At 41.6% G+C, this 18,336-nt stretch overlaps 1 protein-coding gene and 1 long non-coding RNA gene across 4 annotated transcripts in view; one reads left to right on the plus strand and one right to left on the minus strand.

Annotated features, from left to right (window-relative positions):
• dcdc2b (doublecortin domain containing 2B) overlaps positions 1 to 18,336 on the plus strand; it is a 62,500-nt gene that overhangs the window by 28,438 nt on the left and 15,726 nt on the right. For all 3 annotated transcript variants that reach the window (XM_048613220.1, XM_048613222.1, XM_048613219.1), the window contains exons 3-8: positions 567 to 643; positions 2,086 to 2,217; positions 5,749 to 5,895; positions 8,611 to 8,650; positions 12,149 to 12,208; positions 17,639 to 17,825. In XM_048613220.1, the coding sequence (XP_048469177.1) occupies positions 567 to 643; positions 2,086 to 2,217; positions 5,749 to 5,895; positions 8,611 to 8,650; positions 12,149 to 12,208; positions 17,639 to 17,825 (643 nt within the window). The remainder of the gene's footprint in view (positions 1 to 566; positions 644 to 2,085; positions 2,218 to 5,748; positions 5,896 to 8,610; positions 8,651 to 12,148; positions 12,209 to 17,638; positions 17,826 to 18,336) is intronic.
• On the minus strand, positions 10,250 to 18,038 carry LOC125486290. The gene is made up of 3 exons (XR_007264975.1): positions 17,904 to 18,038; positions 17,700 to 17,816; positions 10,250 to 10,453 (listed from the first exon to the last, which is right to left on the minus strand). It is a non-coding gene; the product is annotated as an uncharacterized LOC125486290 (long non-coding RNA).

Consider the following 18,336-nt stretch of genomic DNA (forward strand, 5'->3'; position numbering starts at 1 on the left):
CAGGAACTGAAGGACTTGTCACTGTAGAATGCTATACTGACAACCAGGAGATGGTTGACTTCCCACTGAGACTGTTGAATGCCTGAAAGTAAACTTCAGCTGTTATGTCAGTCCCACCATTCTCCTGAGTGACAGTGGCTCTCAGTTCACGAGTAAAGATTTTGGTCACTTCATAAATGATTAAGAAATTCAACACCACAAGACATCGCCACACTATCTCCAGTCAAATGGAAAGGCTGAGGTGATAGTGAAAATTGCCAAAGGAATCACAACAAAATCAAGCAAATTGACAATAATGAAATCAATTAACCACATCCTTTATACACAACTGTACACTGTGTGTTTGTCACTCTCTGTCTCAATTCTTTTCATATAACTCCCAAAGCCATGCCATCTGATACTGAGTTCCTTTTCCACTTTGTCTTTCCTCCAATCTTCACAGCCTTGACAGGGCCAGCAAAATGTTGCTTGATCCTACATTTGATCTTATCGGCAACAAATGAAGGTAGATCCACTGAACTGGATCCAATTACTAAAATAGATTTTCCCATTAAATTTGTTTTTAGGTGAGAGCTGTTTATTCCAACAGAGTAAATGTCTCAGCCAGATGGAGGAAACATATTCCAATACCATGTATAGTTCAGTAAGTATTACAATCAATTTTCAGTCTTTACTTGGTTACAAAAGATTGGATCTTTAGGCATTTACCATCCATTTTCTGCCAAAGCCTAGACGCACATGAGAAATTTGATGAGCCATGTCATACTCCCCCACTTTCACCCTGTCTTCACCCTCCCTACTCTTCTCTCCCTGCCTACAATTCACATCCTCAACAGCCTACCCATCATTCATAGAAATTCCCATTGGATATGATTGAAGGCTTGCATCTATTCTGGGACATAAACCTGGAACTCAAGACATCAGAACTACTTTTACTCATGAACATCTCAGTAACACTGGGAACGTAAAACATTATCAACTTGTAGGTGAGAAGAAATCTCAATCACAGAGTTTAGTTCTTTAAATTCCAATCTTGTTTCAAGAGTATTCTCTCCCAAGCCCAACACTCCCTGATGTGCAAAATCTCACAGGTTGTGGAGTATAACTGTGTACCTACTGCGTTAATCCAAATTTATTTGATACTGGTCAAAGAGGGCAGAGGGGGACAGACAGGTTTGAAATTCACTTTATTACCAACCCATGAACATTTCAACTCAAATCCTGCTGGAACTTTGAGAAAGTCACCCTTAAAATGTGGATCGTCAAGATCAAATACAATCAATTTGAATGCTATAATTTTCTTGGGAGATTTTGTTCTCCTTCCTCAGGGAATTAAGATTGAGATGTTTCGGCTCTGGACCCTTCTCCAGAAATCTGAAGAAGGGTCCAGACCCGAAACGTCAGCTTTCCTGCTCTTCTGATGCTGCCTGGCCTGCTGTGTTCATCCAGCTCCTCACCTTGTTATCTCAGACTCCAGCATTGGCAGTTCCTACTATCTCTGAGGTAATGTTGGAGATGTACAGAGCGTTGGTTAGGCCACAGCTGGAGTATGGTGTGCAGTTCTGGTTGCCTCACTCAATCCCTGCCCACAGTATGCCAGACTCTGCTTCCCTTCTGTGCCAGCTTCCAAATGTGGCACTCATGCCATCTCCCATACCCATACTGCATCCTGACACCATGTAACTGCACATGTCCTTGGTCTCTCTTCCTACTTCTGAGCACAATTAATCTAGTGATTTAGGGAAAGACCAACAGCAGAGACATTAAGCATGGGCAGCCTAACTCCCACAAGGACACATAAGGTTGGAGTCTGCTCACAACCATTGTTTTGATAAATTTTGACAGATCCTTAATGCCCAGAAGGAGTCAGAATGATACCACACAGACTGCTTGAAAAGATCAATGGGATGGTCCAAATTAATCACCATTGATGGGATTTTACCATGGTCAACTATTCAGTGGAATGATGACATGGGGAATAATGGATAGTTTGGGAATTTGAAGATCTAAAGGGGCATTCCATATAACAATACACAAAAATCTTTTCATGGAGGAAGCTTTGAACAAAACAATCTGCTTATCTAGTATTTTTAGGAATGGAGATCTGCTGAATCCACCTTTTCGATTGATTATTCCCAAGCATGTAATGACAAATTGGGATAAGATTCTTGCCATGATAACTGAGAAAGCAAAGATCCGAACTGGAGCTGTCCACAGGTGGGTGCTATTGAGAAGTGGTATATGATTGTTCTCTTGTTATTTTTCTTCCATATTCTTCAAAAAGGCTGATCTATCTGGGGGGTGTATAATTAATTTCTTCTGTGTCATTTGCATAGCATTATCACAGTGATAAAACTGTACTCTTGGAAGATCAACAGTCTGTCTTTGCAGTAAGAGAGCTTCATCTCTGGAGGGAGGTGTTGTGGACTAAACTGTTCAAGGAAATGTATCCTGTCTTTTGCAAAGCGTCACATTTTCATTTTCATTGAATACTTTAATTTTGCAGCTTTGTTATTCATATCACAACTTGCAGATTGAGAAAGATTTTGCACTGTTGAACTGAAGTTAGTGGTACATGATTAATTTATAAAGAGCAACAATTGTATAGCAACACGTGTTCTCTTTAAACGACAAAGAGTTAAACTATTGAATCTTAAGCCTGTAAAAGCCAGGCTTTAACAACGTAAAACATTTATTAGTTTCTGATGGATTTTAATGCCATAGAATTTATGTAAAAGACAGGTTTCAATTCAAAAAACAGTCTCCAAAGAATGGATTCAATTTGTGCTGTAAACCTCTATAGCTAAGAAAGTTCTATAAATGTGCCAGATCTATCCATATCTGAAAGATCTCATCTGCTGTTCTCAACTGTTCTCCATGGAGAGCAGAAGGTTAAAAGGAGCCTTGATAGAAGTTTGTAAAGCCTTGAGAGGGCTAGGTAGAGTAGACAATGGCTAACTGTTCCAGCTCGTAACAGAACCAAGTATCAGAGAGAACCTAAAGTAACACGTAACATAAGGAAAAATGTTTTCACACCATGAGTGGTTGGGTATGGAATACTCTGCCTGGAATTACAATGGAGGCAGAATAAGAGTCAATTGAAATATTGTAAGAGGCCATTTGAGAATTATCTGTATAGATAACGTTGGGGTGAAAAGGTAGCAGAGTGACTTTGACGCAAAATGCTTATTTGGATATCTGGTGTAGATGGGGAGGTGATGGTCTAGTGGTATTATTGTTAGGCTGTTAATCCAGAGACCGAGGTAATGTTCTGGGGAACTGGGTTTGAATCTTGCCATAGCAGCTAGTAGAATTTGAACTCAACAAATATTTGCAATTAAGATGTTTATGATGACCATGAAACCATTGTTCAAAAACAAAGTTGCTGGAAAATCTCAGCAGGTCTGGCAGCATCTGTGAAGGGAAAAACAAGAGTTAACGTTTCGGGTCTGGTGACCCTTCTTCAGAACTGATAGTGGCTGGGAAAACGTCAGTTTATATGCAGAAAACAGAGAGGAGACTGACGTTTTCCCAGCCACTATCAGTTCTGAGGAAGGGTCACCAGACCCGAAATGTTAACTCTGTTCTTTCCTTCACAGATGCTGCCAGACCTGCTGAGCTTTTCCAGCAACTTTGTTTTTGTTCCTGATTTACAGCATCCGCAGTTCTTTTGGTTTTTATGAAACCATTGTTGACTGACAGGAAAAAATATCATCTGGTTCACTAATGTCCTTACCTGGTCTGACCTACATGTGACTCCAGACCCACAGCACTACTGTTGACTCTTAACTGCCCTCTGGGCAAGTAGGGATGGTCAATAAATACTGACCTAGCCACATCCTGTGAATGAATGAAAAAAGCACAATGTGCTGAATGGCCTCCTTCTACACCAGACCATTCTGTGATTTGATGTTTATATTTTGAAGTATAGTTGTATGTTAGAAACAATTCCAACATTCAGTATTTTGTTTTATTTCTAGGCAGGAATTAAGCTTGGTTATATTTCTATTTTGTGCTTAGAGTGTGCAATTAGATAAATGTGAGACTTACTGTATGGTTTACTGTACTGTTAGATTCATATTTGGTGTATTCTATATAACATTTCTCTTCATGGCTTAAATTTTCATACAAACCTCAATTGCTGATGATGAGAACAGATTCTACCAACTTAATCAGCACCCACTCTATTCATAGATAGATACAGTACAAAACACGCCTTTCAGCCTATCCAGCTGCTCAGCCAAAAACTACTCAAAATCTACACTAGTCCCAATTTCTAGCACTTGGTCCATTGGCTTGAATGTTTTCACAATTTACGTGCTCATCCACACACTTTTTTAAACGTTGTGAGGTTTCCTGCCTCAACTGCCCTGCCAGGCAGGATATTCCAGGCCCCCAACATCCTCTGGGTGAAAATGGTTTTCTTCAAGTGCCCTCCTGCTTCTCATTTTAGAACTATGTCCCTTGTTATTGACCCTTCAACTGAGGGAAACAGCTGCTTTCTATCCATGCTGCACATGCCCCTTATAATCTTATACACCCCCATCAGGACCCCCTCAACTTTCTCTGCTCTAAAGAAAACAACCCCAGCTTATCCAGCCTCTCTTCATTGCTAAATTGCTCCATCCCAGGCAACAGCCTGGTGAATCCCCTCTGCAGCCCCTCCAGTGCAATCACATCCTTCCCATAGTTTGGTGACCACCCCTGAGACGCAATCTAATCTGAAGCAAACGTGACATCATATTAGATCTTGATTGAAGCTTCTGACCATACACTGCCCTCCATCATAAAGCCACCTCTTTCTCCGATGTCTACCTGAGTAACCTGCACTGAAGGTCTAGCCTGCACCTGAATCACAATCAGCCTGGTTTACTGCAAAGCTCAGGGTCAGTTTCATATCTTCACTGTCAATAAATTTCAACTCTGTACCCAGACCCTGTCCCAGTTGAACTGTCGCTTACCTATTGTCCTTTCCACATGGGCTAATCTTGGCTCCTGGTACCACTGATCCCCCTCCACTCCCAGTGCCTCAAATTTAAAAGGTGCATTTGCTTGTGTTTGTGTAAACAGCCTGGCAGTCTTTCTTTGTTCAAAGTGATTTACAGGTGCGAGCTGTTGTAACTTTTGCTGCTGTAAATGCTGGTTAATAGTTAAGCTATTCTGAGCGGGATGTCTCTGTTTAACTTTTCTTTAACTGTGTTTTTTAACGTGAAGATTCAATAGAGACGCGACAGGAGAACAGAGTTTGGAATTAAATTATTATTGAAGCTCATCTCAACAGTAATTTGACATAATGGTGTCAGAAGTCACACAACACCAGGTTATAGACCAACTGGTTTATTAGAAACCACAAGCTTTCGGAGCCCTGCTCCTTCATTAGGCAAAGTCACCTGACAAAGGGGCAGCGCTACGCAAGCTTGTGATTTCAAACAAACCTGTTGGACTATAACCTGGTGTCGTGTGAGTTCTGACGTTGTCCACCCCAGTCCAACACCGGCACCTCCATGTCATGACTGGATGATGTGATTGCTGTAAATATACAGATGGAGTGACATTGGTGAGCCTTTCAATCATTCCATTTGCCTCCAGCCAACCAGAGCACTGGAATGTAGAATATCATTTTCAATATTCTTTTGCATTGTTGCCCTATTATTACATTGTGCATTTGTATTTTTTGAAAAAAAGACATTATTGGTATCTCATTCAGGTGTATTTCAGCCTCAATGAAAAGTATTTTATTTTCTGTAGACTTTGTACGATGAGTGGACAGATTATAGACAGTGGGGAGCAGTTGGAGAGTGGAGAGTACTATGTAGCTGTGGGATCTGAGAAGTTCAAACATCTTCCTTACCTTAAACTCCTTGTTTGCAAAATGCCATCACAAAATACTTACAGGTAATTTCAGTTCATGCACTTGGTTTTGTATTGTTCTGCTGTCTTACTAACTCAGTTCAACTCTCTCACTTTGATGCAAATTACATTGAAGTGACTAGTTGGAGCTGAAATTCTACTTACATTGATAAATGGGTGAATGTATGTTTTACTTCATAAAGCCTAGACTGTAAACTGAATTGTATCCTCCTAAATCACACAAAGCTCTGCATTCCCAGGTCTTTGTTGAACTGGCATCAGACCATATTGTTCAGATTAAAGATACTAAACAATGAGTAATGGGTGCCAGATTGATCTAAACAAGTCAATGCACTGACACCATGAATTATAATAAGCAATTGACCAGACCTTCATGTTTATATCATCAGCTGCTGGAGCTGTGCTTTATGTCATGTTGCACTGACAACGTTTTTGAATTCATTCCATCTTATGAAAGGGCAAGAGCTTCTTGACATTTTACAAACTCTACCACATACAGTGCAACAAACACAGTGGACAACAAACCTCTCGTCTAATAGGAACACAGGAAGCAAGTCCAAATGGCTAAAATGGACCTTTTTGACATAGGTTTAATATGAGTTAATACTGTAAACTATAGGCTAAGCATTGGCCAGGAACATAGTAACACAAAGTGGATGACTTGATTTTATTTGTAGCTAAATATGTTGTTAATATTTTCTTTCCCTGAAATCTCTAAGCTAAAGAAATGCTATAGGAAAGGTACTCCTCCTCTGTCTGTGAGACTCTGAGTTAGATACATAGAAACATAGAAAATAGGAGCAGGATCCAGCCATTCAGCCCTTCGAGTCTGATCGTCCAACTCAATACCTAATCCTGCTTTCTCCCCATAACCTTTGATCCCATTCACCCCAAGTGCTATATCTAGTCACCTCTTGAATACATTCAATGTTTTGGCATCAACTACTTCCTGTGGTAATGAATTCCAAGGATCACCACTCTTTGGGTGAAGAAATGTCTCCTCATTTCCATCCTAAATGGTCTACCCCGAATCCTCAGACTGTGACACCTGGTTCAGGACACACTCACCATCGGGAACATCCTCCCTGCAATTACCCTGTCCAGTCCTGTTAGAATTTTATAAATCTCTATGAAATCCCCCCTCATTCATCTGAACTCCAGCGAAGACAATCCTAACCTAGTCAATCTCTCCTTAAACTTCAGTCCCGCCTTCCCCAGAATCAGCCTGGTAAACCTTCGCTGCGCTCCCTCGAGAGCAAGAGCATCCTTCCTCAGAAAAGGAGACCAAAACTGCACACAATATTCCAGGTATGGTCTCACCAAGGCCCTGTACAACTGCAGCAACACATCCCTGCTCCTGTACTGGTAACCTCTCGCAATGAAGGCCATCATGCCATCTGCCTTCTTTACCGCCTGCTGCACCTGCATGCTTACCTTCAGCAACTGGTGCACAAGGACACCCAGGTCCCACTGCACACTCTCCTCTCCCAATTTACAGCTATTCAGGTAGTAATCTGCCTTCTTGTTTTTGCTTCCAAAGTGAATAACCTCACATTTATCCACATTATACTGCATCTGCCATTGATTTGCTCACTCACCCAAACTGTCGAGGACATGCTGAAGGATTTCTGCATCGTCGTCACAATTCACTGTCCCACCCAACTTGGTATCATGTGCAAACTTTGAGGTGTTACATTTTGTTCCCTTATCCAAATCATGAATATATATTGGGAATAGCTGTGGTCCCAGCACCGATCCCTGTGGCACCCCACTAGTTACAGCCTGCCAATTTGAAAAGGACTCATTAATTCCTACTTTTTGTTTCCTCTCTGCCAGCCAGTTTTTTTATCTGCTTCAAGTGCTCTTCCCCCAATCCCATATGCTTTAATCTTGCACAATAACCTCTTATATAGGACTTTGTCAATCGCTTTCTGAAAGTCCAAATATACCACATTGACTGGCTCCTCCCTGTCAACTCTACCAGCTACATCTTCATAGAATTCCAACAGATTTGTCAAGCATGATATCCCCTTCTTAAATCCATGCTGACTCTGTCTGATCCTGCCACTCCTCTCTCACCTTGTAACCTGTTAAAGGAAATGTGAAAAGTGGTATAGCCTGCCTCTCATCCCCCAATCTGTCATAAAGGAGAGGCTAAATGAAAGAAATCCCTGATACTCACTTTATAAACCACAAGTAACAATTTATTTATCTAACTCTAACAGTGAACAAATTAACAGAACTACTAATAAACTGAACAATTCCCTTCTTAACTACTAACTATTCCTGAATAAAACAAAATTCTAAAGGTATGCTGTTCCAATTAATAGAAGTCCCACTTATATAAACCAAAATAATAATTTAAAACTGATTAAAACGTAATCTCTTGAAATTACAACCAGGATGCTTCTTCTGGAATGCTCCATGCCCTCTCCACTGATCCTCTGCCAGGAATGTCTTTCTCCGTTGAATTCTTGTGTCAGGAATATTAGCTAAGATGATCTGCATTGAGATGCATTTTCGGGGTATTATAAGGGAATTTGAGTTCAGCCAAGTGGGATTGTTGTCTGCCTCATATCTTCAATGCAGTAAAATGAAAACTGTTCAACCACATCTGCAAATGTGAACATGAACATAGACTTCAGAAAAAAGACACACTGACTCTTAATGGATCTTTTAACGAAGATTTCATATGGGGAGAAACAGAAAATAATTGCGATATGAATATTCCTTTTACAGGCATCAACAAATGGTCAAATACAAGAATCACAGCAAAGAGGTAAATCATCACCAACTGAGTATAAATGAAAAACCTTGGCTGATTGTGATCGAAACAAGGCTGCATGGGAGGGTGAGCTGTGAGAAAGACGTTGAGAGGCTTCAATGTGATTTGGACAAGTTCAGTGAGTGGGCAAATGCATGGAAGATGAAATATAACATGGTTAAATGTGAGGTTATCCACTTTCATCACAAAAACAGGCAGGCAGCCTTATTATCTGAATGGTGATGTAACGGGAAAGGGGGAGACGCATCAAGATCTGGGTGTCCCTGTGCACCGGTTGCTGAAGGTAAGCATACGGGTGCAGCAGGCGGTAAAGAAGGCAAATGGTATGTTGGTCTTCATTGTGAGAGGGTTCAAGTACAGGAGCAGGGATGTCTTGCTGAAATTATACAGGGCCTTGGTGAGACCGCACCTGGAGTATTGTGAGACAACAAGGTGTAGAGCTGGATGAACACAGCAGGCCAAGCAGCATCAGAGGAGCAGGAAAGCTGACGTTTCGGGTCTAGACCCTTCTTCAGAAATTGTGGGCAGTTTTGGTCTCCTTACCTGAGGAAGGATGTTCTGGCCATAGAGGGAGTGCAATGGTGGTTTGCCAGACTGATTCCTGGAATGGCAGGATTGACTATGCAGAGAGATTGGATTGGTTAGGACAACATTCACTAGAGTTTAGAAGAAAGAGTGGGGGAAATCTCTTAGAAACCTATAAAGCTCTAACAGGACTAGACAGGGTAAATGTCTAGTCCTGTCACAGGGTAGGCAATGTTCTAGTGGTATTATCAGTCGGCTATTAATCCAAAGACCCAAGTAATGCTCTCGGAATCTGGGTTCGAATCCTGCCATGGTAGATGGTAGAATTTGAATTCAATTATCAGGAAAAACTCATTTGGTTCACTAATGTCCTTTAGTGAAGAAAATCTGCCATCCTTACTTGGTCTGGCTTATATGTGACTCCAGACCCAAAGCAATGTGGTTGACTCTTAACTGCCCTCTGGGCAATTAGAGATGGGCAGTAAATGTTGACTTAGACAGTGATGCCCACATCCCATGAATGAATTAAAAAGAAATGTATGAAGGATATTCCTGATCACCAAGGAGTCCAGTCTTGGGGGGAGGGGGACACAGTCTCGGGACACAGGGTAGGTCATTCAGGACTGAGATGAGGAGAAATGTCTTCACCCAGAGAGTGGGGAGCCTGTGGAATTCACTGCCAGAAAAAGTGGTTGAAGCCAAAACATTGAATGTTTTCAAGAAGGTATTAGAGATAGTTCTTAGGGATTGTTCTTAGCTGAAGGGGTCAAAGGGTATGGGGAGAAAGCCAGGATATGGTACAGTATAGGATCATCAGCCATGGTCATACTGAAAGGCGGAACAGGCTCAGGGTACTGAATAGCCTACTCCCATTCCTATTTTCTATGTTTCTATTTCTGAAACACTACACAATCAGTAACAAAGTCATTTTGATTCCAAGTAGTCAATTTCTATTCATTATGGGTCTAAAAAGACTTGAATAATCCTATAACATCATATACCCACGTATCTACATCCCCGCTCCATCTCGGGTGGTACCATCCGAATACAAGCCAGGGCCCCTTTGGTCGACCCATCGGTTGACCCGGAGCCAGGAACCTGTCGATGACCGGCGTTGGAGGAGGTGTAGGACCTGTGCAGTGTGACTGTCTTCAGCTCGGAGCTGGCAGACGCAGAAGCGATGATGCTGATGGTGGCAGGAAAGGCGCGCATTGCCAGGATCTCGGGAACAATGTCAGATGGTGGTGACTGGAGGAGCAGAGAGGGTGAAGTCTACGGAGAGGAAAAGATGAACTTTTGAAGCTGTTTCGGTTTTAGTAATATTAATTTATTCAGTATTTTACCATTTACACAATTTATTCAGTAACTTATTCTGAAACCCAAGATGGTGCCAGAATGTGGTGACATTATCCACTTTTCATTGTACTTAGGTACAAGTGGCAATATTAAATAAATCTAAATCTAAACTGGAAGAAATACTTAGTGCTCAAAGCTCCTGTATTATTTTTAGTAAATTGTCTTGTGTATTTAGGTAAAAAATAGTCTGTTTGCTCTTTTAACAAAGCCAAGAAGCTGGCAGCCTTTTCTAAGTCAGGTGATGACTGATGGCAAAGGTTTCTATAAATTGTGTTGACAAATGGAATTTCATATTAAGCTCATTCAAACTGTTCAAAATGCAGGGTCACTGAATTCTATTTGTGATGGGGGTATCATCTTTACATTTACTTATGTTAATATTTAATAGCTGCATTTGCTAATAGCTCCACCTTCCTCCTGAGTCCTAGGCTGGTAGTCACCATGTTAATGCAGACTGTGTTTCCCTCTTGCAATGGCTTTTGCAAATAGCAGCAAATGGGAGAGGTCAAGTCCATAATTTCAATTTAAGCAGAATTGTTAAATGAATGCATTATATAATGTGGCAAATGGATTCAATCCAGCATTTAGACACATGGATCAGAAAATATCCCAGTTACAATTGTACAATAATTCTGCACTTAATAGGAGTTGGGCAGAATATTTCTGTCAATGTTTAGATGTCCAGGACTACAGAAATATTCTGCCCAACTCCTATTAAGTGCAGAAGGATTGTATAATTGTAACTAGGAAATTTTCTGATCCATGTGTTTAAATGCTGGATTGAATAATAAAAATTCTTGCCCAATGTCAAAACCTCATCTTTAATAGACAATATGTTCTGTAATTACTATTGTTATCATTCCAGCAGTAAATCATACATGACATATCCACGAACACACAGCTATAATTCACAGCTCATTATAATCTCATCTAATCTGAATCCTGTTTGTATGTAGTTGGTTGGTTTGTTCAATTGGTTAGATGACTAGAGTATGGTACAGAAAATAGAGAGGAAAATTAGTGTTTTTCTGGTCCAGGTGGTAGTGTCACTACCTCTGAGCCAGCAGACAAAGTTCAAGTACAACCTGCTCTGGAAGTGAGTAATAACACTGAACGGTTTGATTACAAATAGTTTAATTGAGAGTGTTGATTCGATTGCTGTACTGCCTTCATGGAAGCCTTCCTCTTCACCTTATCTCACACTTGTGGACTGGTTACCCTCAAGCTGTGTGTAACCAATTATTGCTCTCCCTAAAAGAGAGCTACCTGTGCTCCTTTGTACATTATGGCTCCTTCTCAGCTCGTATACATTTCCAGTTTACACTTCTACCATCACTGTTTCATTAATCATTATTGAGACAGACAGATGTCTTCAACACCTCACCCAAATAGTTGTTGTTCACTTGTAAACCTTGAAAAACTGTCTTCTTTTGAAATTACAAGATTGAGAAAATGTTCCAACAGTTTGAGAAACAGCTTTCAGTACACGTGTTTAAATGTAATTTAACTTTTATAGAGATTGGCACTATGGTCTTTTAATTTAGACATAAAAATGAAAAACAAACATTGTGCCACTAATTATTTTCCCTTGTTTGTTTCTGGTGTGTGAAGGACTATGCTCTGTCCCAAGATGGAGTCAGTGATTCTGCACCGCTGCCTTCAACTGTTAAGGTAATGATCACACAGGCTTAGCCTCACAGAATAAGGTTTCCCACTTCCTCAGCATTTACAATGAAGGATGGTGATCTTCTAGCAAATACTTCCTTGCAGTGATAATCTGTTTATTACCAAATCTATTTTATTGAGCAGTGTTTATCATGTGGTGGAATCACAACACAGGAGAGGCAACTACTCCTCTCACCACCAGAGGGAACCACCGAGCAAGAAGCATTGGAATTAACCAGAAAACCAGTGCAGACGTGAGAGGGGTTTTAATAAAATTGGTCTGTGATTTTATTACTTTTGTCATGCACCCTTTATTCTACATCTATCCAAACATTAGAAACCAGTTTTCCTGATGGATAAATGGGCTCTTCCCTGAGGTGGAATGCAACACAGGAACAGGAGGAGGCCATTCAGCCCCTTAAGACTGTTCTACCAGTCAATGAGATCCTGGCTGATCTGTGGCCAAACTCCATATTCCTGCCTTTGGCCCATATCCCTTAATACCTTTACTTAACAAAAATGTATCTCCCTCAGATTTAAAATTAAAATACTGACCCAGCATCCACTGTCACTTGTGGAAGAGAGTTCCAAACCTCTCTCACCCTTTATGTGCCGAAGTGCTTCCTAACATCTCTCCTAAGCAGCCTGACCATAATTTTCAGGCTATGTCCCCAGTTCTAGAATCCCCAATCAGTGGAAATAGAAGAACAAAAGAACAGGACAGCACAGGAACAGGCCCTTCGGCCCTCCAAGCCTGTGTCGATTATCATGCCCTGACTAAACTAAAAAATAAACCTTCTGCCCTTATTTGGTCTGTATCCCTCTATTCCCTCCCTATTTATGTAACCATCCAGATGCCTCTTAAATGTTGCCAATGAGCCTGCTTCCACCATCTCCTCTGGCAGTGTATTCCAGGCTCCTACCACTCTCTGTGTGAAAACCTTTCCTCACACATCTCCCTTAAACTTTCCCCCTCTCACCTTGAACCTGTGCCCTCTTGTAATTGAAACTTCAATCCTGGGAAAATGCCTCTGACTATCCACCCTATCAGTGCCTCTCATAATTTTGTAGACCTCTATCAGGTCTCATCTCAGCCGACGTCTTTCCAGTCTTTTTAACCTTTCCTCATAGCCAATGCTCTCGAGACTGGCAACATTCTGGTGAACCTTCTCTGCACTCTCTCCAAAGCTTCCAAGTCCTTCTGGTAACGTGGTGACCAAAACTGCACACAATACTCAAAATGCAGCCTGTCGAGAGTTTTACAGCTGCAATATGGTTTGCCAACTCTAGTACTCCATGCCCCGGCCAATGAAGGCAAGCATGCCATATGCCTTCTTTATCACTTTGGCCACCTGTGTTGCCACTTTCAGGAAACTGTGGACCTGCACACCCAGATCCGTCTGTACATTAACTTTCCCAAGGGTTCTGCCGTTTACAGTATAATTCACACCTAAATTTGATCCTCCAAAATGCATCACCTCACTTTTGTCTGGATTAAACTCCATCTGCCATTTCTGAGCCCAAATCACCAATCTATCTATATCCTGTTGTATCCTTTCACAATCATCGGCACTATCAGCAACTCCACCAATCTTCATGTCAACAGCAAACTTAATAATCAGACTGCCCACATTTTCCTCCAGATCATTTATATATACTACAAACAACAAAGACCTAAGACTGATCCCTGTGGAACACCACCAGTTACCGGACTCCATTCTGAAAAACAACCTTCCACCACTACCCTCTGTCTTCTATGACCAATCCAGTTTTGTATCTATCTAGCCAGCCCACCCCAAATTCCATGTGATTTTAGTTTTTGTACCAATCTGCCATGTGGGACTTTATCAGATGCCTTACTAAAGTCCATATGAACTACATCCACAGCTCTTCCCTCATCAATCATCTTTGTCACCTCTTCAAAAAATTCAATCGCGTTGGTGAGACATGACCTGCCCTGTACAAAACCATGCTGCTTGACCCTAACTAGTCCATTTTCTTCCAAATGTGCATATATCCTGTCCCTCAGTATCTTCTCCAAGAGCTTCCCCACCACAGATGTCAGACTCACTGGCCTATAATTTCCAGGATTATCCCTGCTTCCTTTCTTAAACAAGGGAACAACATTCACTTATCTCCAGTCCTCTGGAATCTCACCTGTGGTCAAAGAGAATGTGAAGATATCTGCTAATGCTCCAGCTATTTCTTCCCTTGCCTCTCACAGTAACCTGGGATAGATCCCACCTGGCCTTGGGGACTTGTCTACCTTAATGCAATTTAGGATATCCAAAACTTCCTCCTTTAATATATCGACACTCTGTGGAGTGTTCACACACTCCTCCCTGACCTCAACATCAGTCATGTCCTTCTCCTTGGTGAATACCAGTACAAAGTACTCATGAGGGAACTCTCTCACTTCCTGTGGCTCCACGCATAACTTGCCTCCTTTTTTCTTGAGAGGGCCTACTCTTTCCCTTACTACCCTCTTTCTTCTAATATAGGCATAAAAAGCCTTGGGATTCTCCTTGACTGTGTTTGTGAAAAACATTTCCTGGCCCCTTTCAGCCTTCCTAATTCTGCGTTTAAGTTCCTTCCTAATTTCTCTATACCCCTCAAGGGCTTTGTCAGTTTGTAGCTGTCTAGACCTATCGTATGCTTCCTTTTTCCTTTTGATGAAGTTTACAACTTCCCTTGTCATCTATGGTTCCTGGATCCTTCCATTCCTATGCTTCAGTGCTGCAGGGACACGTGTATCCTATACTTTAATCAACTGGTCTTTAAAAGCCTCCCACATGCCAGATGTAGATTTGCCCTCAAATAACTGCTCCCAATCCACATTCCCCAGTTCCTGTCTACTGTGGATATAATTGGCCCTTGCCCAATTAAACACCCTCACCCGAGTACCACTCTCGTCCTTGTGCATGACTACTCAAAATCATACAGAGTTATAGTTGCTAAGCCCAAAATTCTCTCCTACTGAATCATTGATCACCTGTCCTGGCTTATTCGCTGATGCCCAGTCTAGTATGGCCTCCCCTCTGTTTGGATTGTCAACATACTTGTCTCAAAAAGCCCTCCCGGACACACCTAACAAATTGCTCTCTATCCGAGCCCCTGGCTCTAAGAGAGTCCCAGTCAATAAGAGGAAAATTGAAGTCACCCACCACAACTACCTGCTTTTTTCACACCTTTCCAGTCTGTGACTACATATCTGCTTCTCTGTCTGACATGGGCTGTTTTGAGGTCTATAGAAAACTCCCAGCATGGTGATTTCACCCTTCCTATTCCTGAGCTCCACCCATAATGCCTCACTGTATGATCCCTCCGATGCATCCTCCCTCAACCTGGCTGTGATGTGATCCCTAATCAGCAATGCAACTCCCCCACCCCTTTTGTTTCCCTTTCTGTCCCGTCTATAACAGCGATATCATGGAATATTAAGCTGACAGCCCTGCCCCTTTTTTAACCATGTCTCCATAATGGCAATAACATCATAATTCCAAGCAGTAATCCATACTCTTAGTTCATCTGCCTTATCTGTTATACTTCTTGCATTGAAGTAAATACACCCCAGACCTCCAGTCCCTCTGAGCCCTGTGACTTCCCTCTGCCTGCTTTTACTCTGTGCTATGCATATCTCAGTTTCTCTTTTGCCATCAGTCCCTGCACTTACTGGCCTGTTGTTCTGGTTCCTACCCCACTGCCACACCAGTTTAAACCCTCCTGAAGAGCTCTAGCAAACCTCTCGCCCAGGATATTGGTGCCCCTCCAGTTCAGGTGCAAACCATCGTTCTTGTACAGGTCTTATCCTGTCTTTTCCTGTTAATACCTTGAAAACTTTGAATAGATCACTTCTTAACCTTCTAAATTCTAGACAAAACAAGCTTAATTCGTATAATGTCTCTTTCTAACCTAACCCCTGAAGTCTGGGTACAATTCCTGTAAACCCACATTGTACTTCCCTCCAAGGCCAATGTATCCTTCCTAAGGGATAGTGCCCAGATCTGCTCACAGTCCTCCCAGTGGGGTCTAACCAGGGTTTTGTGTAACTGCAGGTTAATGCCTGCATCCTTGTACTCCAGTCCTCTGGATATAAAGGCCAGCATTCCATTAATTTTCCTGATTATTTTCTGTATTTGTTTGTGATATTTTAAAGATCTCTGCATCTGAACCCCCAAGTCTCTATAGACACCCACTGCATTTAGTTACATACCATCTAGAAAGTACTCTGATCTATCATTTTTCAGTCCAAAGTGAATAACCTCACACTTACTTACATTCAACTCTGTTGGCCACAGTTTTGCCCATTCATCTAATCTGTCAATGTCCTTTTGTAATTTTATGCTATTATCTACACTGCCTACCATGCCACCTGATATTGTGTTACCAGCAAATTTGGATATGTGACTTTTTATGTCATTATTCACATTGTTAATAAATAATGTGAACAATTGAGGCCCTCGTACAGATCCGTATGGGACCTGGTCACATCTGGTCACATCCTGCCAATTTGAATACCTGCCCATAATTCCTACTTTCTGTTGTCTGCCACTCAACCAATTTCCCAGCCACATCAGTAATTTGTCCTCAGTTTGTAGCATCCTATGTGGGACTTTATCAAATGCCTTCTGGAAGCCCATCAGAATGACATCCATAGACATTTCCTGTCCACTACATCAGTCATCTCTTCAAAAAACTCAGGGAGGTTTGTCAGGAATGACCTACCTGTTGTGTATCCATGCTGGCTCTCCCTGATTAACAGAAACTTTAAGATGTTCGCTTACCCCGTCCCTGATTATAGACTCCAACAATTTCCCACCACAGGTGTTAAGCTAACTGGTCTCTAATTCTTTGGTTTTCCTCTTTCGCCCTTCCTTTCGCACTGCTCTGTGTTAAACCAGGGCAATGGGTGAGGTGTTCCAATGAATCTAAGATTACTGGGCTGGAATTGCCAAAAAGAACTGTTTCTCTCTCAAAAGATGCTGCCAGACCTGCTGAGTTTCTCCAGCACTTTCTGTTTCTTATTTCAGATTTTCAGGATCCATTGTATTTTGCTTTTATATATTTGGAAATTTAAAAGGACATATCAGAATTCTGCATCTTCCTTAGTGGGGCCTAAAAAGGGCTCACCACTCTGTGGAGAAATCTCCTGAAATCAAGATTCATTAAAGGGGAGGCCAGATGTGTATACTGGAGAGAAAATAATCAAAAGATACAGGGAGATCCATTCCTAACAGCATGGTGGGTGTATATATAGCACACGCACTGCAGTGGTTCAGGAAGGGAACTCAGACCCACTTTCTCCACAGTAATTGAGGTGATAGACATGTGGTAGCTCAGATAGCAACACCCACATCCTGGGAATGAGATACAGAAAAGTGGAGTGGAAGCAGTTTTGCAAATATAACATAAAGGAAGATCCTAATCTATTTCCAGTCAGATAAGAGGAGAGTCCAGTCAACAGGAGATGCAGGAACAGGTCAAATCCTTGTCTCACCTCAGATGATAAAGAGGAAAGGAAGAAAGAACAACAGCCAGGAATCTATCTTCTTTGCAAAGCCCGTTCGAGTGAAATCAAATCGGAATCCGATGAACACTCCACAGCTCAGGGATTCTGCCAAAGGTAAGAATTCTCATTTTCAAAACTGAAGTTTTGTTAAGCACATTTAGCACCAACAGGAAATGAAAGTAACACTCTCACCTTGATAATCTTCTCTTCAATTTTCGCCTTTGCTCATAAGGGTTTGAGGTTATGCTATGATTCATGTATCTGGGATATTTTCATGTTCTTGCAGCAGGTAGAGTACACTCAAATATTATCAACAACCAAGAAATATTAATCTCCTGCTCGAGAGAATGAGAGGCTATTAACCTTGTAAAAAAAGTCTACTTCATTATTATTTCACTACTAGCATTCTACATTCAAACACACACGCAAACTCTAATAAAAACCAAAAGAACTGCGGATGCTGTAAATCAGGAACAAAAACAAAGTTGCTGGAAAAGCTCAGCAGGTCTGGCAGCATCTGTGGAGGAGTAAACAGAGTTAACGTTTCGGGTCCGGTGACCCTTCCTCAGAACTCACACACAAACTCTAATTCCTACACCCACGCGTTCACTCCCACTCTCTCTTT

Source organism: Rhincodon typus, chromosome 27 (assembly GCF_021869965.1).
Source record: "Rhincodon typus isolate 14 chromosome 27, sRhiTyp1.1, whole genome shotgun sequence".
Classification (NCBI taxonomy): domain Eukaryota; kingdom Metazoa; phylum Chordata; class Chondrichthyes; order Orectolobiformes; family Rhincodontidae; genus Rhincodon; species Rhincodon typus.